Source organism: Salvelinus alpinus, chromosome 21 (genome assembly GCF_045679555.1).
Source record: "Salvelinus alpinus chromosome 21, SLU_Salpinus.1, whole genome shotgun sequence".
NCBI lineage: Eukaryota > Metazoa > Chordata > Actinopteri > Salmoniformes > Salmonidae > Salvelinus > Salvelinus alpinus.
Window position 1 is genome coordinate 18243197 of NC_092106.1, and position 24247 is coordinate 18267443.

General features: G+C 44.8%; 1 protein-coding gene across 2 annotated transcripts in view; it reads right to left on the reverse strand.

Annotated features, from left to right (window-relative positions):
* The window catches only part of LOC139547954 (tripartite motif-containing protein 3-like), a 37687-nt gene that overhangs the window by 4716 nt on the left and 8724 nt on the right, over positions 1–24247 (reverse strand). Inside the window, exons 1-9 of one of the 2 annotated variants that reach the window (XM_071357188.1) lie at positions 12881–13305; positions 7605–7783; positions 5701–5941; positions 5024–5175; positions 4540–4720; positions 4020–4190; positions 3548–3844; positions 1572–1836; positions 648–751 (exon numbers count right to left, since the gene is read on the reverse strand). In XM_071357188.1, coding sequence (XP_071213289.1) covers positions 648–751; positions 1572–1836; positions 3548–3844; positions 4020–4190; positions 4540–4720; positions 5024–5175; positions 5701–5941; positions 7605–7750 — 1557 coding nt within the window. In that variant the 5' untranslated portion in view covers positions 7751–7783; positions 12881–13305. Of the gene's footprint in view, positions 1–647; positions 752–1571; positions 1837–3547; positions 3845–4019; positions 4191–4539; positions 4721–5023; positions 5176–5700; positions 5942–7604; positions 7784–12880; positions 13306–24247 lie in introns of those variants that run through there. The other variant, XM_071357187.1, reaches the window with a different exon arrangement.

Below are 24247 nucleotides of genomic sequence, written 5' to 3' on the forward strand. Positions count from 1 at the left end.
CACTTATACACATGGTTACCTTTCTCTCACTGGTTGTACGGCTGTAGTCTCACCTGTATACACTGGTTGTACGGCTGTAGTCTCACCTGTATACACTGGTTGTACGGCTGTAGTCTCACCTGTATACACTGGTTGTACGGCTGTAGTCTCACCTGTATACACTGGTTGTACGGCTGTAGTCTCACCTGTATACACTGGTTGTACGGCTGTAGTCTCACCTGTATACACTGGTTGTACGGCTGTAGTCTCACCTGTATACACTGGTTGTACGGCTGTAGTCTCACCTGTATACACTGGTTGTACGGCTGTAGTCTCACCTGTATACACGGGTTGTACGGCTGTAGTCTCACCTGTATACACTGGTTGTACGGCTGTAGTCTCACCTGTATACACTGGTTGTACGGCTGTAGTCTCACCTGTATACACTGGTTGTACGGCTGTAGTCTCACCTGTATACACTGGTTGTACGGCTGTAGTCTCACCTGTATACACTGGTTGTACGGCTGTAGTCTCACCTGTATACACTGGTTGTACGGCTGTAGTCTCACCTGTATACACTGGTTGTACGGCTGTAGTCTCACCTGTATACACTGGTTGTACGGCTGTAGTCTCACCTGTATACACTGGTTGTACGGCTGTAGTCTCACCTGTATACACTGGTTGTTGCTGTCAGCCACTACGATGCGTCCGTTGCTGGAAGTGGAGATTCCCTGGAGGTTTGTAAACTCTGCTTTATCTCTCCCTCTGGTTCCTGTCAAATACACACATCCAATGAGACTGAGTCAAACCACCACACATCCAATAAGACTGAGTCAAACATCACACATCCAGTAAGAAGCCTGAGTCAAACATCACACATCCAGTAAGAAGCCTGAGTCAAACATCACACATCCAGTAAGAAGCCTGAGTCAAACATCACACATCCAGTAAGAAGCCTGAGTCAAACCATCACACATGAAATAAGAACACAGAGTCTGTGTCCATGGACCCAAGGGCTAAATAGCAGAGTCACGAGTTATCACAGAAACCTCAAAAGATCTGCATCACTAAGATTGCTGGGAGCAGTGAAACAAAGTGTGAGTATTTCCCACAGCATTGTCTGTACCCTGCAGCCTGCACTTTGAGATAACTAAGAGAGCTATTGTCCAACTTGATCGTGATATGTGGTGGTCTTACTTTAGTCTTACTGTACCAACTTCAGTTGCATACACTGCCTCTGGATACAAGAGTAAAATAACAAGTCAAATGTGAATGTATTCATCAGTAATAGTGCTTAAAAGAAATTATAGGAGCATTGAACCAATGTGTTAGTATTCCCTTCTTTCCCCATGGCTTATTTAGTACCAGGCAGGCTTTTTAACTGATTATCAAAGAGCGTAGCAAAGAAAGCTGTTTTTGAAATGTTTTTACTTGCATTATGACTTGTTATTGTCTTACCTACTTTAGTTAAATCCACTTCTTTTAAGTCATAAGATAATCACCTAAATGACTAAAAAGTCAATATGAGCAGCTGTACCACAGAGTTAGACTAATATTAATAGGTATTACATGTCTCTCTGATCATCACCCACCGACTCTGTAGATGAGTTCATCCTCGATGGGGTTCTCCTTCTTCTTGGTGGTGCTGTACATACTGGAGGGTCTCCTCACAGCCTTCTGTCGGATGTGGCCCCCCGTCCCACTAGGACTCTTCACCCTCCTCTTCACATCGTCTGGAGACTGCAGGACGTCCGAGGGCTTGACCGCACGCAGCCGGAACGGACTGCCCCTGACCGGCTGGTCGTACAGGAGGAGAGAGAAGGAGAACTCCCCCTCAGAGCGCATGGTATAGCCCACCTGCAGAATATTATGGAACAGAACCTTATCAGGCACTTCCAGGGGAATATAGTCTTAGACAGTCCTGCTGTATACAAAATAAACACTGTACATTAAACAATTGACACAATACATACAGTTGTCGGAAGTTTACATACACCTTGGCCAAATACATTTAAACTCAGTTTTTCACAATTCCTGACATTTAATCCTAGTAAAAATCCCTGTTTTAGGTCAGTTAGGATCACCACTTTATTTTAAGAATGTGAAATGTCAGAATAATAGTAGAGAGAATGATTTATTTCACCTTTTATTTCCTTCATCACATTCCCAGTGGGTCAGAAGTTTACATACACTCAATTAGTATTTGGTAGCATTGCCTTTAAATTGTTTAACTTGGGTCAAACATTTCGGGTAGCCTTCCACAAGCTTCCCACAATAAGTTGGGTGAATTTTGGCCCATTCCTCCTGACAGAGCTGGTGGAACTGAGTCAGGTTTGTAGGCCTCCTTGCTCGCACACAATTTTTCAGTTCTGCCCACAAATGTTCTATGGGATTGAGGTCAGGGCTTTGTGGTGGCCACTGCAATACCTTGACCTTGTTGTCCTTAAGCCATTTTGCCACAACTTTGGAAGTATGCCTGGTGTCATTGTCCATTTGGAAAACCCATTTGCGACCAAGCTTTAACTTCCTGACTGATAGTCTTGAGATGTTGCTTCAATATATCCACATAATTTTCCATCCTCATGATGCCATGTATTTTGTGAAGTGCACCAGTCCCTCCTGCAGCAAAGCACCTCCACAACATGATGCTGCCACCCCGTACTTCACGGTTGGGATGGTGTTCTTCGGCTTGCTAGCCTCCCCCTTTTTCCTCCAAACATAACGATGGTCATTATGGCCAAGCAGTTCTATTTTTGTTTCATCAGACCAGAGGACATTTCTCCAAAAAGTACGATCTTTGTCCCCATGTGCAGTTGCAAACCGTAGTCTGACTTTGTTATGGTGGTTTTGGAGCAGTGGCTTCTTCCTTGCTGAGCGGCCTTTCAGGTTATGTCGATATAGGACTCGTTTTACTGTGGATATAGATACTTTTGTACCTGTTTCCTCCAGCATCTTCACAAGGTCCTTTGCTGTTGTTCTGGGATTGATGTGCACTTTTCACTTTTGCACTCCTTCCCGAGCGGTATGACGGCTGCGTGGTCCCATGGTGTTTATACTTGCGTACTATTGTTTGTACAGATGAACGTGGTACTTTCAGGTGTTTGGAAATTGCTCCCAAGGATGAACCAGACTTGTGGAGGTCTACAATTGTTTTTTGATGTCTTGACTGATTTCTTTTGATTTTCCCATGATGTCAAGCAAAGATGCACTGAGTTTGAAGGTAGGCCTAGAAATACATCCACAGGTACACCTCCAATTGACTCAAATTATGTCAATTAGCCTATCAGAAGCTTCTAAAGCCATGACATAATTTTCTGATTTTATTTTGTGATACAGTGAATTATAAGTGAAATAATTTGTCTGTAAACAATTGTTGGAAAAATGACTTGTGTCATGCAGAAAGTAGATGTCCTAACCGACTTGCCAAAACTAGAAATTTGTGGAGTGGTTGAAAAATGAGTTAATGACTCCAACCTAAGTGTATGTAAACTTCCGACTTCAACTGCACATTACATACATTACACAATACATATATTGCAAGTTAGATGTCATACACAATTATCCTCACCTCATACGTCCCATTCTTATTATCCACCACCTCTGTCTCCGTGGTTACCGCCCCGTCCATCGACACGATCTCGGCCCGCAGCGCCGCGTTGCCCGTCTTCACCAGCTCACTGTCCTTGTCCTTGGTCGTCACGGTGACGGTGGTGTGCTGGCCAACCAGGGTGTGGCGTAGTCCCTCTCCCGTGGCAACGGAGGTGTGGCCTACGGCTCCTGTGGTGATGAGCACACCCAGATTCTGGATGGAACGACGAAGACCCTCTGTCTCCACCTGGCAGTCAAGATGGCTGTTCTCATGGGGCTGGGAGGGGGCAAGGGAAGGCTTGTTACGTTTAACCAGCATCCTTATGGCTTCGTCCCGAATGGCAACCTATTCCCTATATAGTGCACTACATTTGACCGGGGCCCATTTGGTACATATACATTGATGATATAATCTATGTATATATGTGAAACAAACAAACGTGTCCACAAACCTGTTCTGGGTAGGTGTGTCGGGCCAGGGCGCTGACCCTCTCTCCCATCTGTTTCTGGACCAGCAGAACCTCTGTAGCACTGCCATGGCTCAGAGCCTGCTCCGTAAAACTACTGCAGCTCTGGATGTTGTCCTTACCCTGCAGGAGAGAGGAGAGCTGGGCCTGGAGCACCTACAGACAGAGAGAAGAGGAGAGATGCTAAGAGAGGGAGGAGGGATAGTTGGAGACAGGGAGGAGAGGTAGTAAGTCAGGGAGAAGAGGAGAGAATGGTAGGTAGGTAGTCAGAAACAGAGTGAAGAGAGGGAGAAAAAGAGGTAAGACAGAGAGAAAGAGAGTGGAGAGATAGTCATTCACAGAAGTAAGAGAGAGGTAGACCATCAATGTGTCCCAAATGACCCCCTATTCCTTATACAGTGCCCTACTTTTGATCAGAACCTTACAGAACCTGGTCAAAAGTAGCGCACTAAAATAGGAAATAGGGTGTCATTTGGAACAGCAGACCTAATCCGGTTGCAGGTACCTTCTGCTTGGTGCAGCAGATGTTCTCCAGGTCAGTGATGAGGGTGGTCTTCCTTAGGTGTAGCGCCCTCTCTAGCTCCTCAAAGGTACTGCTGATCTCTGTCACCGCCTCGTTCTTCCTGTCAGTCAGCCGCTTGGAGATCTCCCCTACCAGCTCTATCGCAGCCCTCAGCTGGGGCAGCCTGGGACAGGAAGAGGAAACAGTATACTGTCACAACTTCACACAGTCAGATCAAGTAACCAACGGGCATGAACAGAGGAACTGACTAAATGTGTGTGCAATTTCCATCGACCTTCAGTCCTCCATTAGAAGCTGAAACCTAGAGACTGGAAAACTGCACTCTGGTACTTTATCATTGCACTTACCAAGACTTATCCAGTGTGTACACACACAGTGGTCAATGAACTCAGAATAGGGCTTTAACAACCCTATAACCGTCCATCATTACAGACAGAGCAGTATAGACCGGTTTACCATCCAGTACCTGTTGCGTATAGCATCCAGCTGGGTCTTCAGGGCTGCTTTCTGTTGCTCCAAGACATCTCTCAGAGGGACAGTCACATGTTCCCTGTGCTCTCCCTCAGTACACTCCAGACACATGGCAGTCTCACACGACTCGCAGTAGAACTCCATCACCTGCAGGGGGCGGAGGGGAGCAACACACAGCACAGCTCAACACACATGATGACTCACCACAGACCAGGCAGGTTCATACAGTGACAAGGTCAAACATGGATACATTTACTCAATGGTTAGGTGCTTGTAATTGGTGTGAATCCACAATTATGAACAATACGCTCACTTCAATAAAAAACTGTCAAGGTCGGCCCTCAGACATTTTTCATTCAACTCGGATAAGAGTTGATTTACTGATTTAGCTAGTCCATGGCGCATATCGACTAAGCGTCTCATAGTAGGGGTGATGATCTAGGATCAGTTTTGCCTTTTAGATCATAATGAATCAGATTATATGGACAGATTCTAGATCAGCCCTCCTACTTTGAAATGCTTTGTGGATACAGGTACTGATCTAAAATCAGTTGTGTTTCACTCTAACAGTCAGTGACGCCAATGTATCATCAATTAGATGCCAGACTGAAGCCTACCTTTCCTACTTTGTTGGGGCAGCAGAGGGGCAGTAGAGGGGTAATAGAAGCCTACCTTGCCCTCGTGGTTGGGGCAGGAGAGCGGCTGGCAGGCGGCAGCAGCACTGACTGACTCCAGCACACTGCAGGCCTCTGGAGGAGAACACTCTGGGTCCCTCTGCAGCACCTCCATCAGGTTGGTTATGAAGAAGTTATTCTGCAGCGCGGCCACGCCCTTCTCTGGCAGGATGGACGTCTGACGACACACTGGACACGATAGTGTCAGAGACTGAGGGGGGATGTAGTTCTGTAGGCATCTGGAAAAGACAGGAGAGAACAACAGGGATGGCTTGTTATAAACCATGTCAAGTTAATGGTGCTCATCACATTTAGACAAATGTCAACCCTTTCACCAATTGGCACCAATACAAAGGGTCAAGTCAAGGAGCTTACAACATTGCAGCCCTCTCCAGAACATGATGTGAACAGAACAGACAGGGCAGATGTCAGTGAGCTGTGTCAGGCAATATGGAGAGCAGAGTGCTGATGAGAGCATTCCTGTCAAGTGAGAGTAGCAGGGGTGGAAAGAGCTGCTAGCTGGCAGCACCACTGTGGACTGTGCCACCATCAGGAGAACTCTCTCTCTCTCTCTCTCTCTCTCTCTCTCTCTCTCTCTCTCTCTCTCTCTCTCTCTCTCTCTCTCTCTCTCTCTCTCTCTCTCTCTCTCTCTCTCTCTCTCTCTCTCTCTCTCTCTCTCTCTCTCTCTCTCTCTCTCTCTCTCTCTCTCTCTCTCTCTCTCTCTCTCTCTCTCTCTCTCTCTCTCTCTCTCTCTCTCTCTCTCTCTCTCTCTCTCTCTCTCTCTCTCTCTCTCTCTCTCTCTCTCTCTCTCTCTCTCTCTCTCTCTCTCTCTCTCTCTCTCTCTCTCTCTCTCTCTCTCTCTCTCTCTCTCTCTCTCTCTCTCTCTCTCTCTCTCTCTCAAGGTGCTTGTGGCCCCTCCTCCCCGTGTGAATATGTGGTGAGATGGGTGACGCAGCAGTAGCGTGGCATCCTCAGGAGAATGCACCCTGCTCTCCCTCCACCAGGCCTGGGGAGACTGCATGTCACCTTAAGTCACTGGGAAGCCAAGCTGATAAGGAAATATCTGGCATACACATACATGACTCTTGACTTTATGCCGCAATAACTTTCTCTCTCGCAAACATTACCTCATGCCCTGACCTAGTTCAACAACTCACTATTGCAGAGCAGGAAATACATTTTCCTTAGATTAAAATAAGTGAGAAATACATCTGGTAAAGTAGTTTTGCAAAGACCATTAATTTGAGTTCATTTCCTCCTACACAGTAAGATACGGTGCACAAAAATCTACCAGACCCCAGCAGAACCTTGGGGTTGTGCCAGTAGTTAAGGTTAGGGAGAGGTAGGGTTCAAATCCCTTCTCACAGAAGGTGTGTAGTCAGAGCAGGATTTTAGTGTTGTGTTAGTGGTTGGGGTGTAGGGTGTAGGCCAGGGTTCCCCAACTGGCTGTGATTGTATTTGCCCCCCCCCCCAAGTTCTGAGCCAAAAAGCACATATTTTTTACATTTTAATTGTTGGACATAAAAGACTGTAAAAACACCAGCAAATCAGCTCCAAGTGATTTTAATTTTGGACATCGGTTCCAAAGTATTCCCACGCATAATAGAGAGATATGTGATCATATACAAATGTAAGCAAGGTTTGAAATGATGATGTTTTAGTCAAATATTAGATCTGTTTGGGATTCTTGCGGTCAAATCAGCAGTCTACAGATTATTTGTCATTATGTTCCGGCCCCCTGATCATCTGCTCAAGAACAAATCGGCCTGAGGCTGAATTTAGTTGATGATCCCTGGTATAGGGTGTATGGTAGAGACTTACTTCTTCACAGAAGGTGCGTAGGCAGAGCAGGACTTCAGGGTTGTGGTAGTGGTTAGGTGTGGGTGTATGGTAGAGACTTACTTCTCACAGAAGGTGTGTAGGCAGGGCAGGACTTTAGGGTTGTGGTAGTGGTCCAGACAGATGCTGCAGACCAGGAACTGCTTGTCTATCTGCCGAACCACCGGGCTGGTGCTGTCCGTCTCACGCTTCGCCATGGCGACAGACATTCACAGGGAGAAGGAGCACAAGCACCTTTTCACCTGAAGAAAGAGAGATGAGCGGGTGAGAACACTGACACACAAGCTGCGTTACGAACACAGACTCTTTTCCCTGGAGGGTATCCTTGCTTACTTTTCCTCATAGATTGTCGAAGCATTGGATTGGTGAAAGCATTGCCTTTTCTTACACACGTTAATTCCCTTTAAATCCATTACAGAGTGAGTGAATTAATAGAAAATCATAGTGCAACTATGGAGAAAGAGGAGGCCCCACCTGACCATAGGAAAGGAGGACAGGATCACTATCAGTTCAAGGCTTCACAGGAGTAAGATGGCGTCATGTCATTGTATAGAATAATTACTTGATGACCAGAAACAGCGTCATCATCATCATCAGGAGATAAAGTCAAGGGTGCTCTCCTAGTTTATCCAACCATATCCCTATAAACACAGATGATCGATCCATTATATTGACCAGATACTCTATTGGCCACTCTAACAATGAAAATAAATGTTAACAAATGGCAGGAAGGCAGTAGGGAGGAGGAAAGATCAGGTGGGACTATTCTAGCCAATGACAGGGCATATACGCGTGTGAACAGGCAGAACGGTTACCACAGCCACAAAGTAAAATGGGCTATATCGTATTCCTGAAAACAAAAGTTTGCTCTTAAAATCACATTTTAAGAAGATAAATTGTAGAAATAGAAGGGTTTGCAAAGGTAATTGAACTAAATTACTTATCGCTCCGTAGCACTCACTTCTGTCATCATGAAGTGCTTTGAGAGACTAGTTAACGATCATAGCAACTCTACCTTACCTGACACTCTAGACCCACTTCAATTTACTTACCGCCCCAATAGATCCACAGACGATGCAATAGCCATCGCACTGCACACCATCCTATCCCATCTGGACAAGAGGAATTCCTATGTAAAAACGCTGCTCATCGACTATAGCTCAGCATTCAACACCATAGTACCCTTCAAGCTCGTCATTAAGCTCAAGGCCCTGGGTCTGAACCCCGCCCAGTGCATATGGGTCCTGGACTTCCTAACGGGTCACACCCCATGTGGTGGAGGTAGGAAACAACACCTCCACTTCGCTGATCCTCAAAACAGGGGCCCCATAAGGGTGGGTGCTCAGCCCCCTCCTGTACTCCCTGTTCACCCATGACTACGTTGCCATGCACACCTCCAACTCAATCATCAAGTTTGCAGATGACACAACAATAGTAGGCTTGATTACCAACAATGACGAGACAGCCTACAGGGAGGAGGTGAGGCCCTGGTGGAGTGGTGCCAGGAAAATAACCTCTCCCTCAATGTCAACAAAACAAAGGAGCTGATTGTGGACTTCAGGAAACAACAGAGGGAGCACGTCCCTAACCACATCGAAGGGACCGCAGTGGAGAAGATGAAAAGCTTCAAGTTCCTCGGCATACACATCACTGACAAGCTGAAATGGTCCACCCACACAGACAGCGCCTCTTCAACCTCAGGAGGCTGAAGAAATTTGGCTTGGCCCCTAAAACCCACAAACTTTTACAGATGCACAATTGAGAGCATCCTGTCGGGCTGTATCAACCGCACCGCCCACAACCACAGGGCTCTCCAGGGGGTGGTGCGATCTGCCCAACACATCATTGGGGGCAAACTACCTGCTCCAGGACACCTACAGCACCCGGTGTCACAGGAAGGCCAAAAAGTTCAATGACAACAACCACTCGAGCCACTACCTGTTCACCCTGTTATCATCCAGAAGGCGAGGTCAGTACAGGTGCATCAAAACTGGGATCGAGAGATAGAAGCTGTTTTTCAATCTCAAGGCCATCAGATTGTCAAATAGCCATCACTAGCCGGCTTCTACCCGGTTACGTAACCCTGCACCTTAGAGGCTGCTGCCCTATATGCATAGAGACTTGGAATCACTTTAATAACAGAACACTAGTCACTTTAATAATGTTTAAATAATGTTTACATACTGCTTTACTCATGTCATATGTATATACTGTATTCTATTCTACTGTATTTTAGTCTATGACACTACAACATTGCTCAATCTAATATTTATATCTTTCTTAATTCCATTATTTTACTTTTAGATTAGTGTGTATAGTGTGTGTAGTGTAATATTACTGAACTGCTTCATGACTTAATGACTGGGGAGACAAATGGATCCATGTGATTACGACTACAGGGCCAGAGGGCTCAGCTTAAAGGCAATCTAACTATCCACACCACCAGCAGCAGTCATACATTCATCACCCAGTGTGAGGAAATGAACCCTTTCACTCAAACCCACAGACATAGAAGTCTGGACTGATGATCGCTGTCACAGAGGTAACAAGAGAACATGGCTGAGCCCAAAATGGTACCCTATTTATTTCCTTTATAGTGCACTACTTTTGATCAGGTCCTATTGCCCTATGTAGGGAATATGGTACCATTTCGGACGCAACCCATTAACAACATTTTTTGGATTTGTTTCTCTGATTTATATATTACGTTTTTAGGGTATACTAAAATGACATATCAGTGGTTTGAAGTGGGCCTAGAGACAGTAATGATGTTGATAGGATATCTGCACATAAAGCCAGAGCTGGCATTACAATGATTTTTATCAGTGGGTCAACTTCAGATTAACAGTGTGGAGATGCCATGTTGTACTGTCTATATGAACACAGATTAACAGTGTAGAGATGCCATGATGATGACATGCTGTACAACACAGATTAACCCCTACATCACCAACAACATACTGCCATAAAGTGGTAACTATTAGTGACAACTGTACATAGCCATACTGCTCTAACATGGTCAAGTCACATTCACGAATCAAGCAGCAGTTTCTCTCACAATCTGTAGACACACCATATTAGCCTATATATATATATATATATATATATATATATATATATATATATATATATATATATATATATATATATATAAAACATGGTTTGGGTTGACTACTTGATAGATGCTGTATGGTCTTTGTCTTCTGAGAGCCAGGTCATAGAGACATTATGGGTTAGGCCTATTGTATTCTCATAGCAGGACAGAGCAGAGCCACAACCACAGCATGGCCTGGAGCAGATCATTGTGACACCAGCCACGTGCCGCTTTGAGGTCCTGATGCAGACAGGCCTTATTATAGGCGCTGCGGAGAGGAGAGACGAAGGCCTGCTAGTATCAGACCACTGCTACACCACACTACTACAACCACCCACAGTACCACCCACAGTCCCACCCACAGTACCACCCACAGTCCTACCCACAGCTTCATCAGACCCAGTGCTACTGTACAGTACTACTATACCACATATCAGCCCAGTGCTACTGTACAGTACTACTATACCACGTCAGCCCAGTGCTACTGTACAGTACTACTATACCACATATCAGCCCAGTGCTACTGTACAGTACTACTATACCACATCAGCCCAGTGCTACTGTACAGTACTACTATACCACATATCAGCCCAGTGCTACTGTACAGTACTACTATACCACATATCAGCACAGTGCTACTGTACAGTACTACTATACCACATATCAGCCCAGTGCTACTGTACAGCACTACTATACCACATATCAGCCCAGTGCTACTGTACAGTACTACTATACCACATATCAGCCCAGTGCTACTGTACAGTACTACTATACCACATATCAGCCCAGTGCTACTATACAGTAATACTATACCACATATCAGCCCAGTGATAGAGCCCAGTGTTCCCACAAGCCACACGCCTACCCCAACACATCCGCCCACTAGCTGCAACCGTTCCATAACCTTGACGCTTTATTTTAGCTTCATATGTAAAAGCTTGTTCTTCTATATTAGGCTTGGTAATAAGTATGTCCTTATGCAGAAGCAGTCATAAGCTTCTTGTTAAAGAGTAATGTCATCCCCGGTTAGGTCCTACTCTCAGACAGCTTTGATTAAAAAAAAGAAGTACATTCTACTTTAAAATGAAATAGCCAATCCTTTTATGACTCACTACACTCTTAGAAAAAAAAGGTGCCCCTCGAAGAGTTCTTCGGCTGTCCCCATAAGAGGACCCTTTTTAGTTGCAAGTAGAACCCTTTAGGGTTCCATGTAGAACCCTTTCTGCAACCCTTTCTCTTTACCTAGAACCAAAAAGGGTTTCACCTGGAACCAAAAGTGTTCTCCTATGGGGACAGCCGAAGAACCCTTTTGGAACCTTTTTTTCTAAGCGTGTAGTCTCTTATACGACATAACCTGTTATGTAGTGATGATTGTCTGCTCTGCAAAGTATGAACACAAATCCCTTTTTGTCAGTAACACCTAGGATTATGTATAGATCATGTTTAAAACGAGCAGGTTGAAATTACTTTTGAAATGATATGTGTTGCAAAGATCTCATAGCAGGTATTCATAGCCTGCATCTCAAATGGAAACCTATTCCATATACAGTGCACTACTTTTGACCAGGGCCCATAGGGCTCCAGTCACGAGTAGTGCACTATATAGGGAATAGAGTGTCATTTGGGACTCAGCATTACTGGGTGATACAACATGGCAGGTTACCAGGGATAGAAAGCGGTATGCTACAAAAGAACAAACTGGCCTTAAATCTGTGGGCCTTAAATCCAGCTTGATAAGAGAACAATGTCCACACTGTCTAAAATAACGTATTCACTGAGGGCAGGAAATACTGTATCACAAACAGCCAATTTTGGAGGAAATATTGTGTTAAAAAAGGACATATGGTAGCATGTGGTAATATTATGCTATACCGTTTCAGGCCATGCCTGTGAGTGACCTAGATAGAAACTAATCCAGGGAATGGAATACAGAGACAGGGGGAAACTCCCTGATATGTGAGAAACATACACACATAGATATCCTACAATTCACTAGAGTGGATGATGTCATAGACCTGCATTTTTAGTCATGTTGCTAAGACACCAATTTCCAATCTAATGAATTATACAATCTCTAATCTCTATTCTTCAACCTTGTTTCTACAGAAATGTATAATGACTCACCCTTCACATCTTTACCACCACAGCCCTGATGCAACTAATCCAGGGAATGAATGTGAATACAAGACTGTGTTAGTTCGCTGAGCTAACGCAAGTCTTCCCTTAGAGAGAAACATCCACTCACCTTTCACATCTTCCCCACCACCACAGCCTGTAGTGTAGGACTGTAAGGCTGTCCCTCAGTCTGGACTCATCTTTCATGTGCTGGGCTTGACTGAGGCTCGGTCAGTAATCTCTCCTCAGAGACAAATCAATTCAACTGATCTCTCAATCTGACTTCTCTGCTCTGTCCAGTTGTGTTCTGTCGTGATGGAGCAGCGGACCAGCAGGCCGCTGAGCCTTGGAGCTTTCCTAAAGCTCTCCTGCTCTGCTCACAAACAGACCACAATGAATGCTGCCATTCCCTCCTTCTTTACCCCATCTTTCTGTTCTCCCTCCTGGCTGTCATTTTCTCTCTCTGGTGGTTATTTATTTACACACCAGACTGTGAGATTAGTCGCTTGACACAGTAGACAAAGCATATAGCTCTTCTCTGTAACTCTCCAGGCAGTTCCTCCTCTCTCTGTTGTGTTGTTCTGGTGCTGAAAGAGGAAGGAGTAAAAAGAGGAAGCCTTAAAATGTCACTCCCCATATTCCTCCCTGGTTCCTTCCCCTGTACCTCCTCCTGCCTGACTCCCAGCTGGCCTAGAGGAGAGCTGAATAGCAGTAGCTCTGAGAGGACCACCTGTCTGTATATCTGTCTGTCTGTCTCTCTCTGCATGCCTGTCTGTCCATCTGTCTGGGAGCAGTAGTAGGTACATAACAGTAGTATGGTGGTAGGGATATAGCGTCTATATATATATACACAGAGAGAGAGAGAGAGAGAGAGAGAGAGAGAGAGAGAGAGAGAGAGAGAGAGAGAGAGAGAGAGAGAGAGAGAGAGAGAGAGAGAGCTGAATAATAACATCTGCATAGTAAGCAGTAACTTACTTATTATGACTGTTATTGTTTTTACTGTTATTGTTATTAGTATTATTATTGTTGTTTATCATTCCAAATAGTAATGGTATGGGTGGTAATGGTAATGATAGCAGTTTAATGATGGTGGTGGTGGTAGTGGTGCACTACACCATACATAACATTCGACTATTGACTGTTACCATTTTATTGTTACTATTTTTATATTTAATTTTGTATTATTATTTACTGCCATTCTATATTATTATTTGTCATTGTTTTAATTGTATTACAATGTATATTGTATACATTGTTGCTTTGGCAATATTGACACAATGTTTTTCATGCCAATAAAGCAGCTTGAATTTGAAAAATTTGAATTTGAGAGAGAGAGAGAGAGAGAGAGAGAGAGAGAGAGAGAGAGAGAGAGAGAGAGAGAGAGAGAGAGAGAGAGAGAGAGAGAGAGAGAGAGAGAGAGAGAGAGAGAGAGAGAGAGAGAGAGAGAGAGAGAGAGAGAGAGAGAGAGAGAGAGAGAGAGAGAGAGAGAGAGAGAGAGAGAGAGAGAGAGAGAGAGAGAGAGAGAGAGAGAGAGAGAGAGAGAGAGAGAGAGAGAGAGAGAGAGAGAGAGAGAGAGAGAGAGAGAGAGAGAGAGAGAGAGAGAGAGAGAGAGAGAGAGAGAGAGAGAGAGAGAGAGAGAGAGAGAGAGAGAGAGAGAGAGAGAGAGAGAGAGAGAGAGAGAGAGAGAGAGAGAGAGAGAGAGAGAGAGAGAGAGAGAGAGAGAGAGAGAGAGAGAGAGAGAGAGAGAGAGAGAGAGAGAGAGAGAGAGAGAGAGAGAGAGAGAGAGAGAGAGAGAGAGAGAGAGAGAGAGAGAGAGAGAGAGAGAGAGAGAGAGAGAGAGAGAGAGAGAGAGAGAGAGAGAAAAGCAGGGAGCTAGCTTCTATACACACACACACAGAGAAAGAGAAGCAGGGAGCTAGCTTCTATACACACACACACACACACACACAGAGAGAAAGAGAAGCAGGGAGCTAGCTTCTATACGCACACAGAGAAAGAGAAGCAGGGAGCTAGCTTCTATACGCACACAGAGAAAGAGAAGCAGGGAGCAAGCTTCTACACACACAGAGAGAGAGAGAAGCAGGGTGCTAGCTTCTACACACAGAGAAAAGCAGGGAGCTAGCCTATACTAGAGGTCGACGGATTAATCGGAATGGCCGATTAATTAGGGTCGATTTCAAGTTTTCACAACAATTGTTAAATCGGCATTTTTGGACACCGATCATGGCCAATTACATTGCACTCCACGAGGAGACTGCGTGGCAGGCTGACTACCTGTTATGCAAGTGCAGCAAGGAGCCAAGGAAAGGTGCTAGCTAACATTCAACTTATCTTATAAAAAACAATCAATCTTAACATAATCACTAGTTAACTACACATGGTTGATGATATTAATAGGTTAACTAGCTTGTCCTGCGTTGCATATAATCGATGCGGTGCCTGATAATTTATCATTGAATCACAGCCTACTTCGCCAAATGGGTGATTTAACAAGCACATTCGCGAAAAAAGCATTGTTGTTGCATCAGTGTACCTAACCATAAACATCCACGCCTATCTTAAAATCAATACACAAGTACAGTGGGGAGAACAAGTATTTGATACACTGCTGATTTTGCAAGTTTTCCTACTTACAAAGCATGTAGAGGTCTGTAATTTTTATCATAGGTACACTTCAACTGTGGGAGACGGAATCTAAAACAAAAATCCAGAAAATCACATTGTATGATTTTTAAGTAATTAATTTGCATTTTATTGCATGACATAAGTATTTGATACATCAGAAAAGCAGAACTTAATATTTGGTACAGAAACCTTTGTTTGCAATTACAGAGATCATACGTTTCCTGTAGTTCTTGACCAGGTTTGCACACACTGCAGCAGGGATTTTGGCCCACTCCTCCATACAGACCTTCTCCAGATCCTTCAGGTTTCGGGGCTGTCGCTGGGCAATACGGACTTTCAGCTCCCTCCAAAGATTTTCTATTGGGTTCAGGTCTGGAGACTGGCTAGGCCACTCCAGGACCTTGAGATGCTTCTTACGGAGCCACTCCTTAGTTGCCCTGGCTGTGTGTTTCGGGTCGTTGTCATGCTGGAAGACCCAGCCACGACCCATCTTCAATGCTCTTACTGAGGGAAGGAGGTTGTTGGCCAAGATCTCGCGATACATGGCCCCATACATCCTCCCCTCAATACGGTGCAGTCGTCCTGTCCCCTTTGCAGAAAAGCATCCCCAAAGAATGATGTTTCCACCTCCATGCTTCACGGTTGGGATGGTGTTCTTGGGGTTGTACTCATCCTTCTTCTTCCTCCAAACACGGCGAGTGGAGTTTAGACCAAAAATCTCTATTTTTGTCTCATCAGACCACATGACCTTCTCCCCTTCCTCCTCTGGATCATCCAGATGGTCAATGGCAAACTTCAGACGGGCCTGGACATGCGCTGGCTTGAGCAGGGGGACCTTGCGTGCACTGCAGGATTTTAATCCATGACGGCGTAGTGTGTTACTAATGGTTTTCTTTGAGAATGTGGTCCCAGCTCTCTTCAGGTCATTGACCAGGTCCTGCCGTGTAGTTCTGGGCTGATCCCTCACCTTCCTCATGATCATTGATGCCCCACGAGGTGAGATCTTGCATGGAGCCCCAGACCGAGGGTGATTGACCGTCATCTTGAACTTCTTCCATTTTCTAATAATTGCGCCAACAGTTGTTGCCTTCTCACCAAGCTGCTTGCCTATTGTCCTGTAGCCCATCACAGCCTTGTGCAGGTCTACAATTTACCCCTGATGTCCTTACACATCTCTCTGGTCTTGGCCATTGTGGAGAGGTTGGAGTCTGTTTGATTGAGTGTGTGGACAGGTGTCTTTTATACAGGTAACGAGCTCAAACAGGTGCAGTTAATACAGGTAATGAGTGGAGAACAGGTGGGCTTCTTAAAGAAAAACTAACAGGTCTGTGAGAGCCGGAATTCTTACTGGTCGGTAGGTGATCAAATACTTATGTCATGCAATAAAATGCAAATTAATTACTTAAAAATCCTACAATGTGATTTTCTGGATTTTTGTTTTAGATTCCGTCTCTCACAGTTGAAGTGTACCTATGATAAAAATTACAGACCTCTACATGCTTTGTAAGTAGGAAAACCTGCAAAATCGGCAGTGTATCAAATACTTGTTCTCCCCACTGTATATATTTTTTAAACCTGCATATTTAGTTAATATTGCCTGCTAACATGAATTTCTTTTAACTAGGGAAATTGTGTCACTTCTCTTGCGTTCTGTGCAACAGAGTCAGGGTATATGCAGCAGTTTGGGCCGCCTGGCTCGTTGCGAATTGTGTGAAGACCATTTCTTCCTAACAAAGACAGCCAACTTAGCCAAATGGGGGATGATTTAACAAAAGCGCATTTGCGAAAAAGCACAATCGTTGCACGAATGTGCCTAACTATAAACATCAATGCCTTTCTTAAAATCAATACACAGCAGTATATTTTTTAAACCTGCATATTTAGTTAAAAGAAATTCATGTTAGCAGGCAATATTAACTAGGCAAATTGTGTCAATTATATGCAACAGTTTGGCCCGCCTGGCTCGTTACAAACTAATTTGCCCAAATTTTACATAATTATGACATAACATTGAAGGTTGTGCAATGTAACAGCAATATTTAGACTTATGGATGCCACCCATTAGATAAAATACAGAACAGTTCTGTATTTCACTGAAAGAATAAACGTTTTGTTTTCGAAATGATAGTTTCCGGATTTGACCATATTAATGACCTAAGGCTCGTATTTCTGTGTGTTAATATGTTATAATTAAGTCTATGATTTGATATTTAATAGAGCAGTCTGACTGAGTGGTGGTAGGCAGCAGCAGGCTCGTAAGCATTCATTCAAACAGCACTTTCCTGCGTTTGCCAGCAGCTCTTCGCAATGCTTGAAGCACAGCACTGTTTATGACTTCAAGCCTATCAACTCCCGATATGAGGCTGGTGTAACCGATGTGAAATGGCTAGCTAGTTAGCGGGGTGCGCGCTAATAGCGTTTCAAACATCACTCGCTCTGAGACTTGGAGTAGTTGTTCCCCTTGCTCTGCAAGGGCCGCGGCGTTTGTGGAGCGATGGGTAACGATGCTTCGAGGGTGGCTGTTGTCGATGTATTCCTGGTTCGAGCCCAGGTAGTGTGAGGAGAGGGACGGAAGCTATACTGTTACACTGGCAATACTAAAGTCCCTATAAGAACATCCAATAGTCAAAGGTATATGAAATACAAATGATATAGAGAGAAATAGTCCTATAATAAACTACAACCTATACTTCTTAACTGGGAATGTTGAAGACTCATGTTAAAAGGAACCACCAGCTTTCATATGTTCTCATGTTCTGAGCAAGGAACTTAAACGTTAGCTTTTTTACATGTGTAACCGATGTGAAATGGCTAGCTAGGTAGCGGTGGTAGCAGCCTTTCAGTCGGTGACGTCACTTGCTCTGAAACCTTGAAGTAGTGGTTCCCCTTGCTCTGCAAGGGCCGCGGCTTTTGTGGAGCGATGGGTAACGATGCTTCGTGGGTGACTGTTGTTGATATGTGCAGAGGGTCCCTGGTTCACGCCCGGGTCGGGGCGAGGGGACGGACTAAAGTTATACTGTTACATTGATGCTGTTGACCCGGATCACTGGTTGCTGCGGAAAAGGAGGAGGTCGAAAGGGGGGTGAATGTAACCGTTGTGAAATGGCTAGCTAGGTAGCGGTGGTGCGCGCTAGCTACCTTTCAGTCGGTGACGTCACTTGCTCTGAAACCTTGAAGTAGTGGTTCCCCTTGCTCTGCAAGGGCCGCGGCCTTTGTGGAGTGATGGGTAACGACGCTTCGTGGGTAACTGTTGTTGATGTGTGCAGAGGGTCCCTGGTTCGCGTCGGGGCGACGCCATAAAGTTATACTGTTACACATGGCACATATTGCACTTTTACTTTCTTCTCCAACACTTTGTTTTTGCATTATTTAAACCAAATTGAACATGTTTCATTATTTATTTGAGACTAAATTGATTTTATTGATGTATTATATTAAGTTAAAATAAAAGTGTTCATTGTTCATTCAGTATTGTTGTAATTGTCATTATTACAAATATATATATAAAAATATATATATTTTTAAATCGGCCGATTAATCGGTATCGACTTTTTTTGGTCCTCTAATCGGTATCGGCGTTGACAAATCATAAATCGGTCAACCTCTAGCCTATACACTCTTAGAGAGTAGTAGATGAACTAGCTCTAGACACAGAAATACACAGGGAGCTAGCTTCTATACAGAGAGATAGAGTAGGGTGAGCTAGCCTGCTGTAGTCTCCCTCAGACCAATACGCAGAGCATCCAGAGGCATCTGTCTCTGCTGCTGAGGGCAGCTCAAACAATCACATTCCTTCTGCTTTCAGCACATATACAATGAGAGCACTGAGCTCTCCCTCCCTCCCTCTCCCTTCTAAACCATCCCAGCAGCAGAAACAGTAGCAGTCGGATCTCAGCAACTTGCCTAGCACTATAAAGGGAATAGGGAGCCATTAGGGACACATCCCATATCAGATAATAACCACTTTTGTCAAAAGTAGTGCACTATGTAGGGAATAGGGTGCCATTTGGTACACAACCATACAGTTGGAGTTGTTCTCAGCCAGCAGCAGCAGAAGGAGCAGGCTAGGCTATAGGGTCCATTGTTTTTTCCTGCCCAGTGATTACAAGACCCTGTGACGGAATCTCTGCAGATCCCTTTCCCTCTTCCCCCACACCCCCGCTCTCCCTTCCTCCCTCTGCCTCTCTCGCGCCATAGCCCCTCCCTCTCTCGCCCTCTCTTCTCAGCAACTGAATGATAGCAGCTGAACAGTGACATCAGAAGGGTGCAAGCCAAGACAAATGCTTCAGGCTCCTCCCCTCTCTCTCCCTCTTTGCTCTGTGTGTGTGCTGGCTAGTTGCTACACAAAGCCTGCAGCAGCCTTCCCTCCTCTCGCGCCCTCTGCTCTGTGTGTGTGCTGGCTAGTTGCTACACAAAGCCTGCAGCAGCCTTCCCTCCTCTCGCGCCCTCTGCTCTGTGTGTGTGCTGGTTAGTTGCTACACAAAGCCTGCAGCAGCCTTCCCTCCTCTCGCGCCCTTTGCTCTGTGTGTGTGCTGGTTAGTTGCTACACAAAGCCTGCAGCAGCCTTCCCTCCTCTCGCGCCCTCTGCTCTGTGTGTGTGCTGGCTAGTTGCTACACAAAGCCTGCAGCAGCCTTCCCTCCTCTCGCGCACTCTGCTCTGTGTGTGTGCTGGCTAGTTGCTACACAAAGCCTGCAGCAGCCTTCCCTCCTCTCGCGCCCTCTGCTCTGTGTGTGTGCTGGTTAGTTGCTACACAAAGCCTGCAGCAGCCTTCCCTCCTCTCGCGCCCTCTGCTCTGTGTGTGTGCTGGTTAGTTGCTACACAAAGCCTGCAGCAGCCTTCCCTCCTCTCGCGCCCTCTGCTCTGTGTGTGTGCTGGTTAGTTGCTACACAAAGCCTGCAGCAGCCTTCCCTCCTCTATCTCTCTGTATGTTCACTAGTCGAAACGCTAGTCCTGCGGCAGTCTACCGCCCCTCCCTCCACATACACTCACCCGGCAGCCCCCTCCCAGTTCCTCCCACTCGCTTCGCCACAGAAAGAGGATCCGTCTTTAAAAAAACACTGTGTTCACCAGACAGCAGCTTTGTGCAATAATGCACTCTGACACGTCCGTGGAGAAAGGTTGAATGGCAGATATAACGGTGGGTGTGAAAAGGAGATTCTTAAGCCAAGGTTTACACAGAATTGTAACCTCACACAGAAAGGTGAATCCGTTTCAGCATGGAAGGGGTTTTTCAAACACTGTACAGTGTGTAACCCTCACTCATATAATAAAAATACCAACATGTGATTGACAGATGATACATGGAGAGAAAAGGAAAAACAACAGAAAGTGATTTTGTTCTACTATGGAGACTCAGATTCCATCCCAAATGGCGCCCTATTCCCTATGTCATGCATTGCACTATGAAGGGAATAGGGAGCCATTAGGGACACAGCCCATATCAGATAATAACCACAGTCAGATCTGATTCTTAATTCTGATTGATCCAGTGAGGAGTGATGCATGTCTACAGTAATTCTCACCTAAGAACCCTGTCATACTGCTCTTAATGTCAGCATGATGTCAGTATAGATTTCTGTGTGAGGGGTTCTAGTCATGCTTTGGAGAGGGAGGGGAGCCCCAAATGATTTTTGAGACCCAGTCATACCTTCTATGTATGGTATCTCACCCACTCTCTCTCTCTTTCTCCACTAAGTGGCTTAACGGACTCCTGCAGGGCTGGGCTATGTCCACAGTCTGGATCACAGCCTCTCAGACTCTAATGACACAATCCCAGACGCTCAGTAACTAACACGTCTAGTCACCTCTCATCTACAGTAAATTAAAGCTGCACCATAGAGACCCCACATCCACACCCTAGCTGGTAAGGACATGGGCATTGGTAAAGGCTTTAGCATCTTGTCCAAGCCAGACTGGCCCATTGTACAGGAGCCCAACTCCTGTTTCTGGAGCGTGAAGCAGCATGATGTACTGTACAAGTACCACCCCTTGGATAGAAAGCTAGTCTAGAGACATGGCCTTACCTCCAATCCATCTCCTTAATGCAACGTACCAAGCAGAGATGCATCGAGTCCCATTTTTAGAGTCTTTGGTAACTCGACCCGGGACCAAACTCCCAACCTTCCTATCACAGGACGGAAACCACAGGGCCACTGAGTTGGTGTGTGAATAACCTATAAGATGTTACCAACCTCCTGTAAATACATACAGTAAAATCCCTATTCTATATGCTGCAACATTTAGAAGGTGTTGTGAATACTAGTTGTCTGGTTGGATTCTCATTCCTCTCTAATGTCCCGTCATCATCAGACCATTCTCTGCAGGACGTTGTTTAATCTGCTACCTCACACTGCAGCCTTAGATTCACACAAAACATCACTCTCTGTTTAATCTGCCTGCAGGGATTTACTCTACAACACGTACAGGGATGGAATTGAAGGATTTTGGGGACTGACCAGCTTTGCCAGTAGAAAGTGGTTTTTACTAGCACAGGTAGCATGCGTGTCCAAAATCTGTGATATTTGAAAAGACAAAATCTCCCTGGCCTGGCACGCTAATTTTGCAAATGTTCTACTAGCCCGGTCTTCAAAGTACTAGCCATAGGCTAATTTAATTTCTATCCCTGCATGCACCTCAGCCCTAACGCACACCACCACTGCCCTGGAACCAAAGGGTTAGGAAGATCTACCCTGATTGCAAAAATGTCCATTTGTTGTATTACATTTCGTTTTTTCATCATCTGAGTGACTCACCACTGTGTAAATATGTCAGGATGAAGAAGTGAATATAGGCCTACTGCTGTTTGCCTGACTAATGCATAGCAAATGATGTTATCTGTTGTAGACAGACATTTTCACAGAGCAGAGGACTCCACTTAGAGTCTCTCTCTCTTTCCTCTAGGGGAGTCACAACTCCTGGGGTGGGGCTCAAATGACACCACATTCCCTATCTAATGCACTACATTCTACCAAAGCCCCAGCGCACACCATATACAGTAAAGATACTGTATAGTTTCTATTCTGTCTGTACATCATAGGTCTGACAGAGCAGTCAGCTGGGAGGTTGGCTGCAGATGACAGTCTGAGTGACCTAATGTGGGATGTGTACTGTACGTCTACAGTTCTGTCTAAGTGTGTTTAAATATAGACACTGGTTTATGTTTCCAGCTACATCTGTTGCTGTGAGCATGTCATCATCCAGTAATCTAGATCACAACACTGTGAAAGACAGCAAGGCCGTCGGTTTCTCCTATTTGTCACTGGGAGTGATATGTCGGTGTCATCAAAAGGAAGCATGACAGCAGAGAGACTTGAGTAACAGTAGGTAGGCTACATTTGCTAAAGAGTAGAGTGCAGGGCTCCAGATAGCTAACAATGTACAAGTTATGGTAGAAATCAGGACACCCCCCTCATTTGTCAAACAAACAAGAATGCATCAATTTGGCAAGACACAGATATTTCACCTTAACCATAATCTTTTAAACTAACTGTGTCTGTCTCCTGAAAAGCGATATACTGTAAAAAGCCTAAACAACTAGCCATACATTTGAACTCTCCGCTCCCCACCCAGTGCCTTGGGGTCGTGCCCTGACCCAGGTCAAGGTAGTGGAATGGGGATACATAGAGAGCACATCAAGCATATAGAATATCCAACATATGGTTAGTAGACAGAATGGATGTATTGTACAGGCTATAGGAAATACATAGGGAACGCATATGCAAGACTGTAGTCTACAGTACTTGGGTCATGCATGGCTGAACAGTAATTGAGTATTTGGATTCCTGTATTATTTAAATCGCCCCTAGTTTACAGAGCTGGAGGACTGTTCTATAGTCCCATGTAGAGGCTGAAAATATGTCAACACAGCTGACCCCAAGTTTAAAGTACATGGATGCTCATGTTAAAGAGTAATTGGAAGGTACAGCTGATAGTCAAGAGTAACTCAAGCATGCTGGCCATTCATATTTCACCTTAGAGAAAAGGCGTTGGCTCTCAGTCTACCCATTGATCATCATTCATACAGCAGACATACTGTAGCACACCGGCACAGCACCAAAGCTGAGTCCCCAATGGCACCCTATTCCCTATAGAATGCACTACTTTGACCAGAGCCCAAGAGCCCTGGTCAAAAGTAGTGTACTATACTGTAAGTGCAACGGACACAGACCTGGAATAAGAGCTTGACCAAAACAATCTGGGATTTTGCACTTCAAAAATGTGTATGACTATAGCATTTTACTGAAATAGTTTTTAGGCATAAATAGAAGCCGGAGTCTGTTTTCAACTAAAAGTATATCTCAACTCCAAAAGCCAGTGTTCTCTCTCCAGTTATGGTGAAGAAACGACAATAAAAGAGGAATCGAGTCTTATTAAAGCTAAGAGACAAGGATACACCAGCCATTTCTGTTTAGTGAGATAGCTTGAGATAATTTGATTTAAAAACAAGAGATTGTTTGGTCTCTTTAAGTACTTTAACCTCTACGGGATCGGTGTCCCTATACCAGGACGGTTGAGCTAACGTGCGCTCATGTGATTAGCATGACGTTATAAGTAACAGCAAACTTTCCAGGATATAGACATGTCTTATATGGGCAGAAAGCTTCAATTCTTGTTAATCTAACTGCACTGTCCAATTTACAGTAGCTACTACAGTGAAAAATGCCATGCTATTGTTTGAGGAGAGTGCACAAGAAAAAAACATTTATCACCGCAACTGGTTTGACACATTCACCTCTGAAGGTTAATAATGTACTTAGATCTTGCTCTGATTTGTCATCCTGAGGGTCCCAGAGATAAAATGTAGCATAGTTTTGTTTGATAAAATCCATTTTTATATTCAAATGTAGGAACTGGGTTCTACAGTTTGAATCC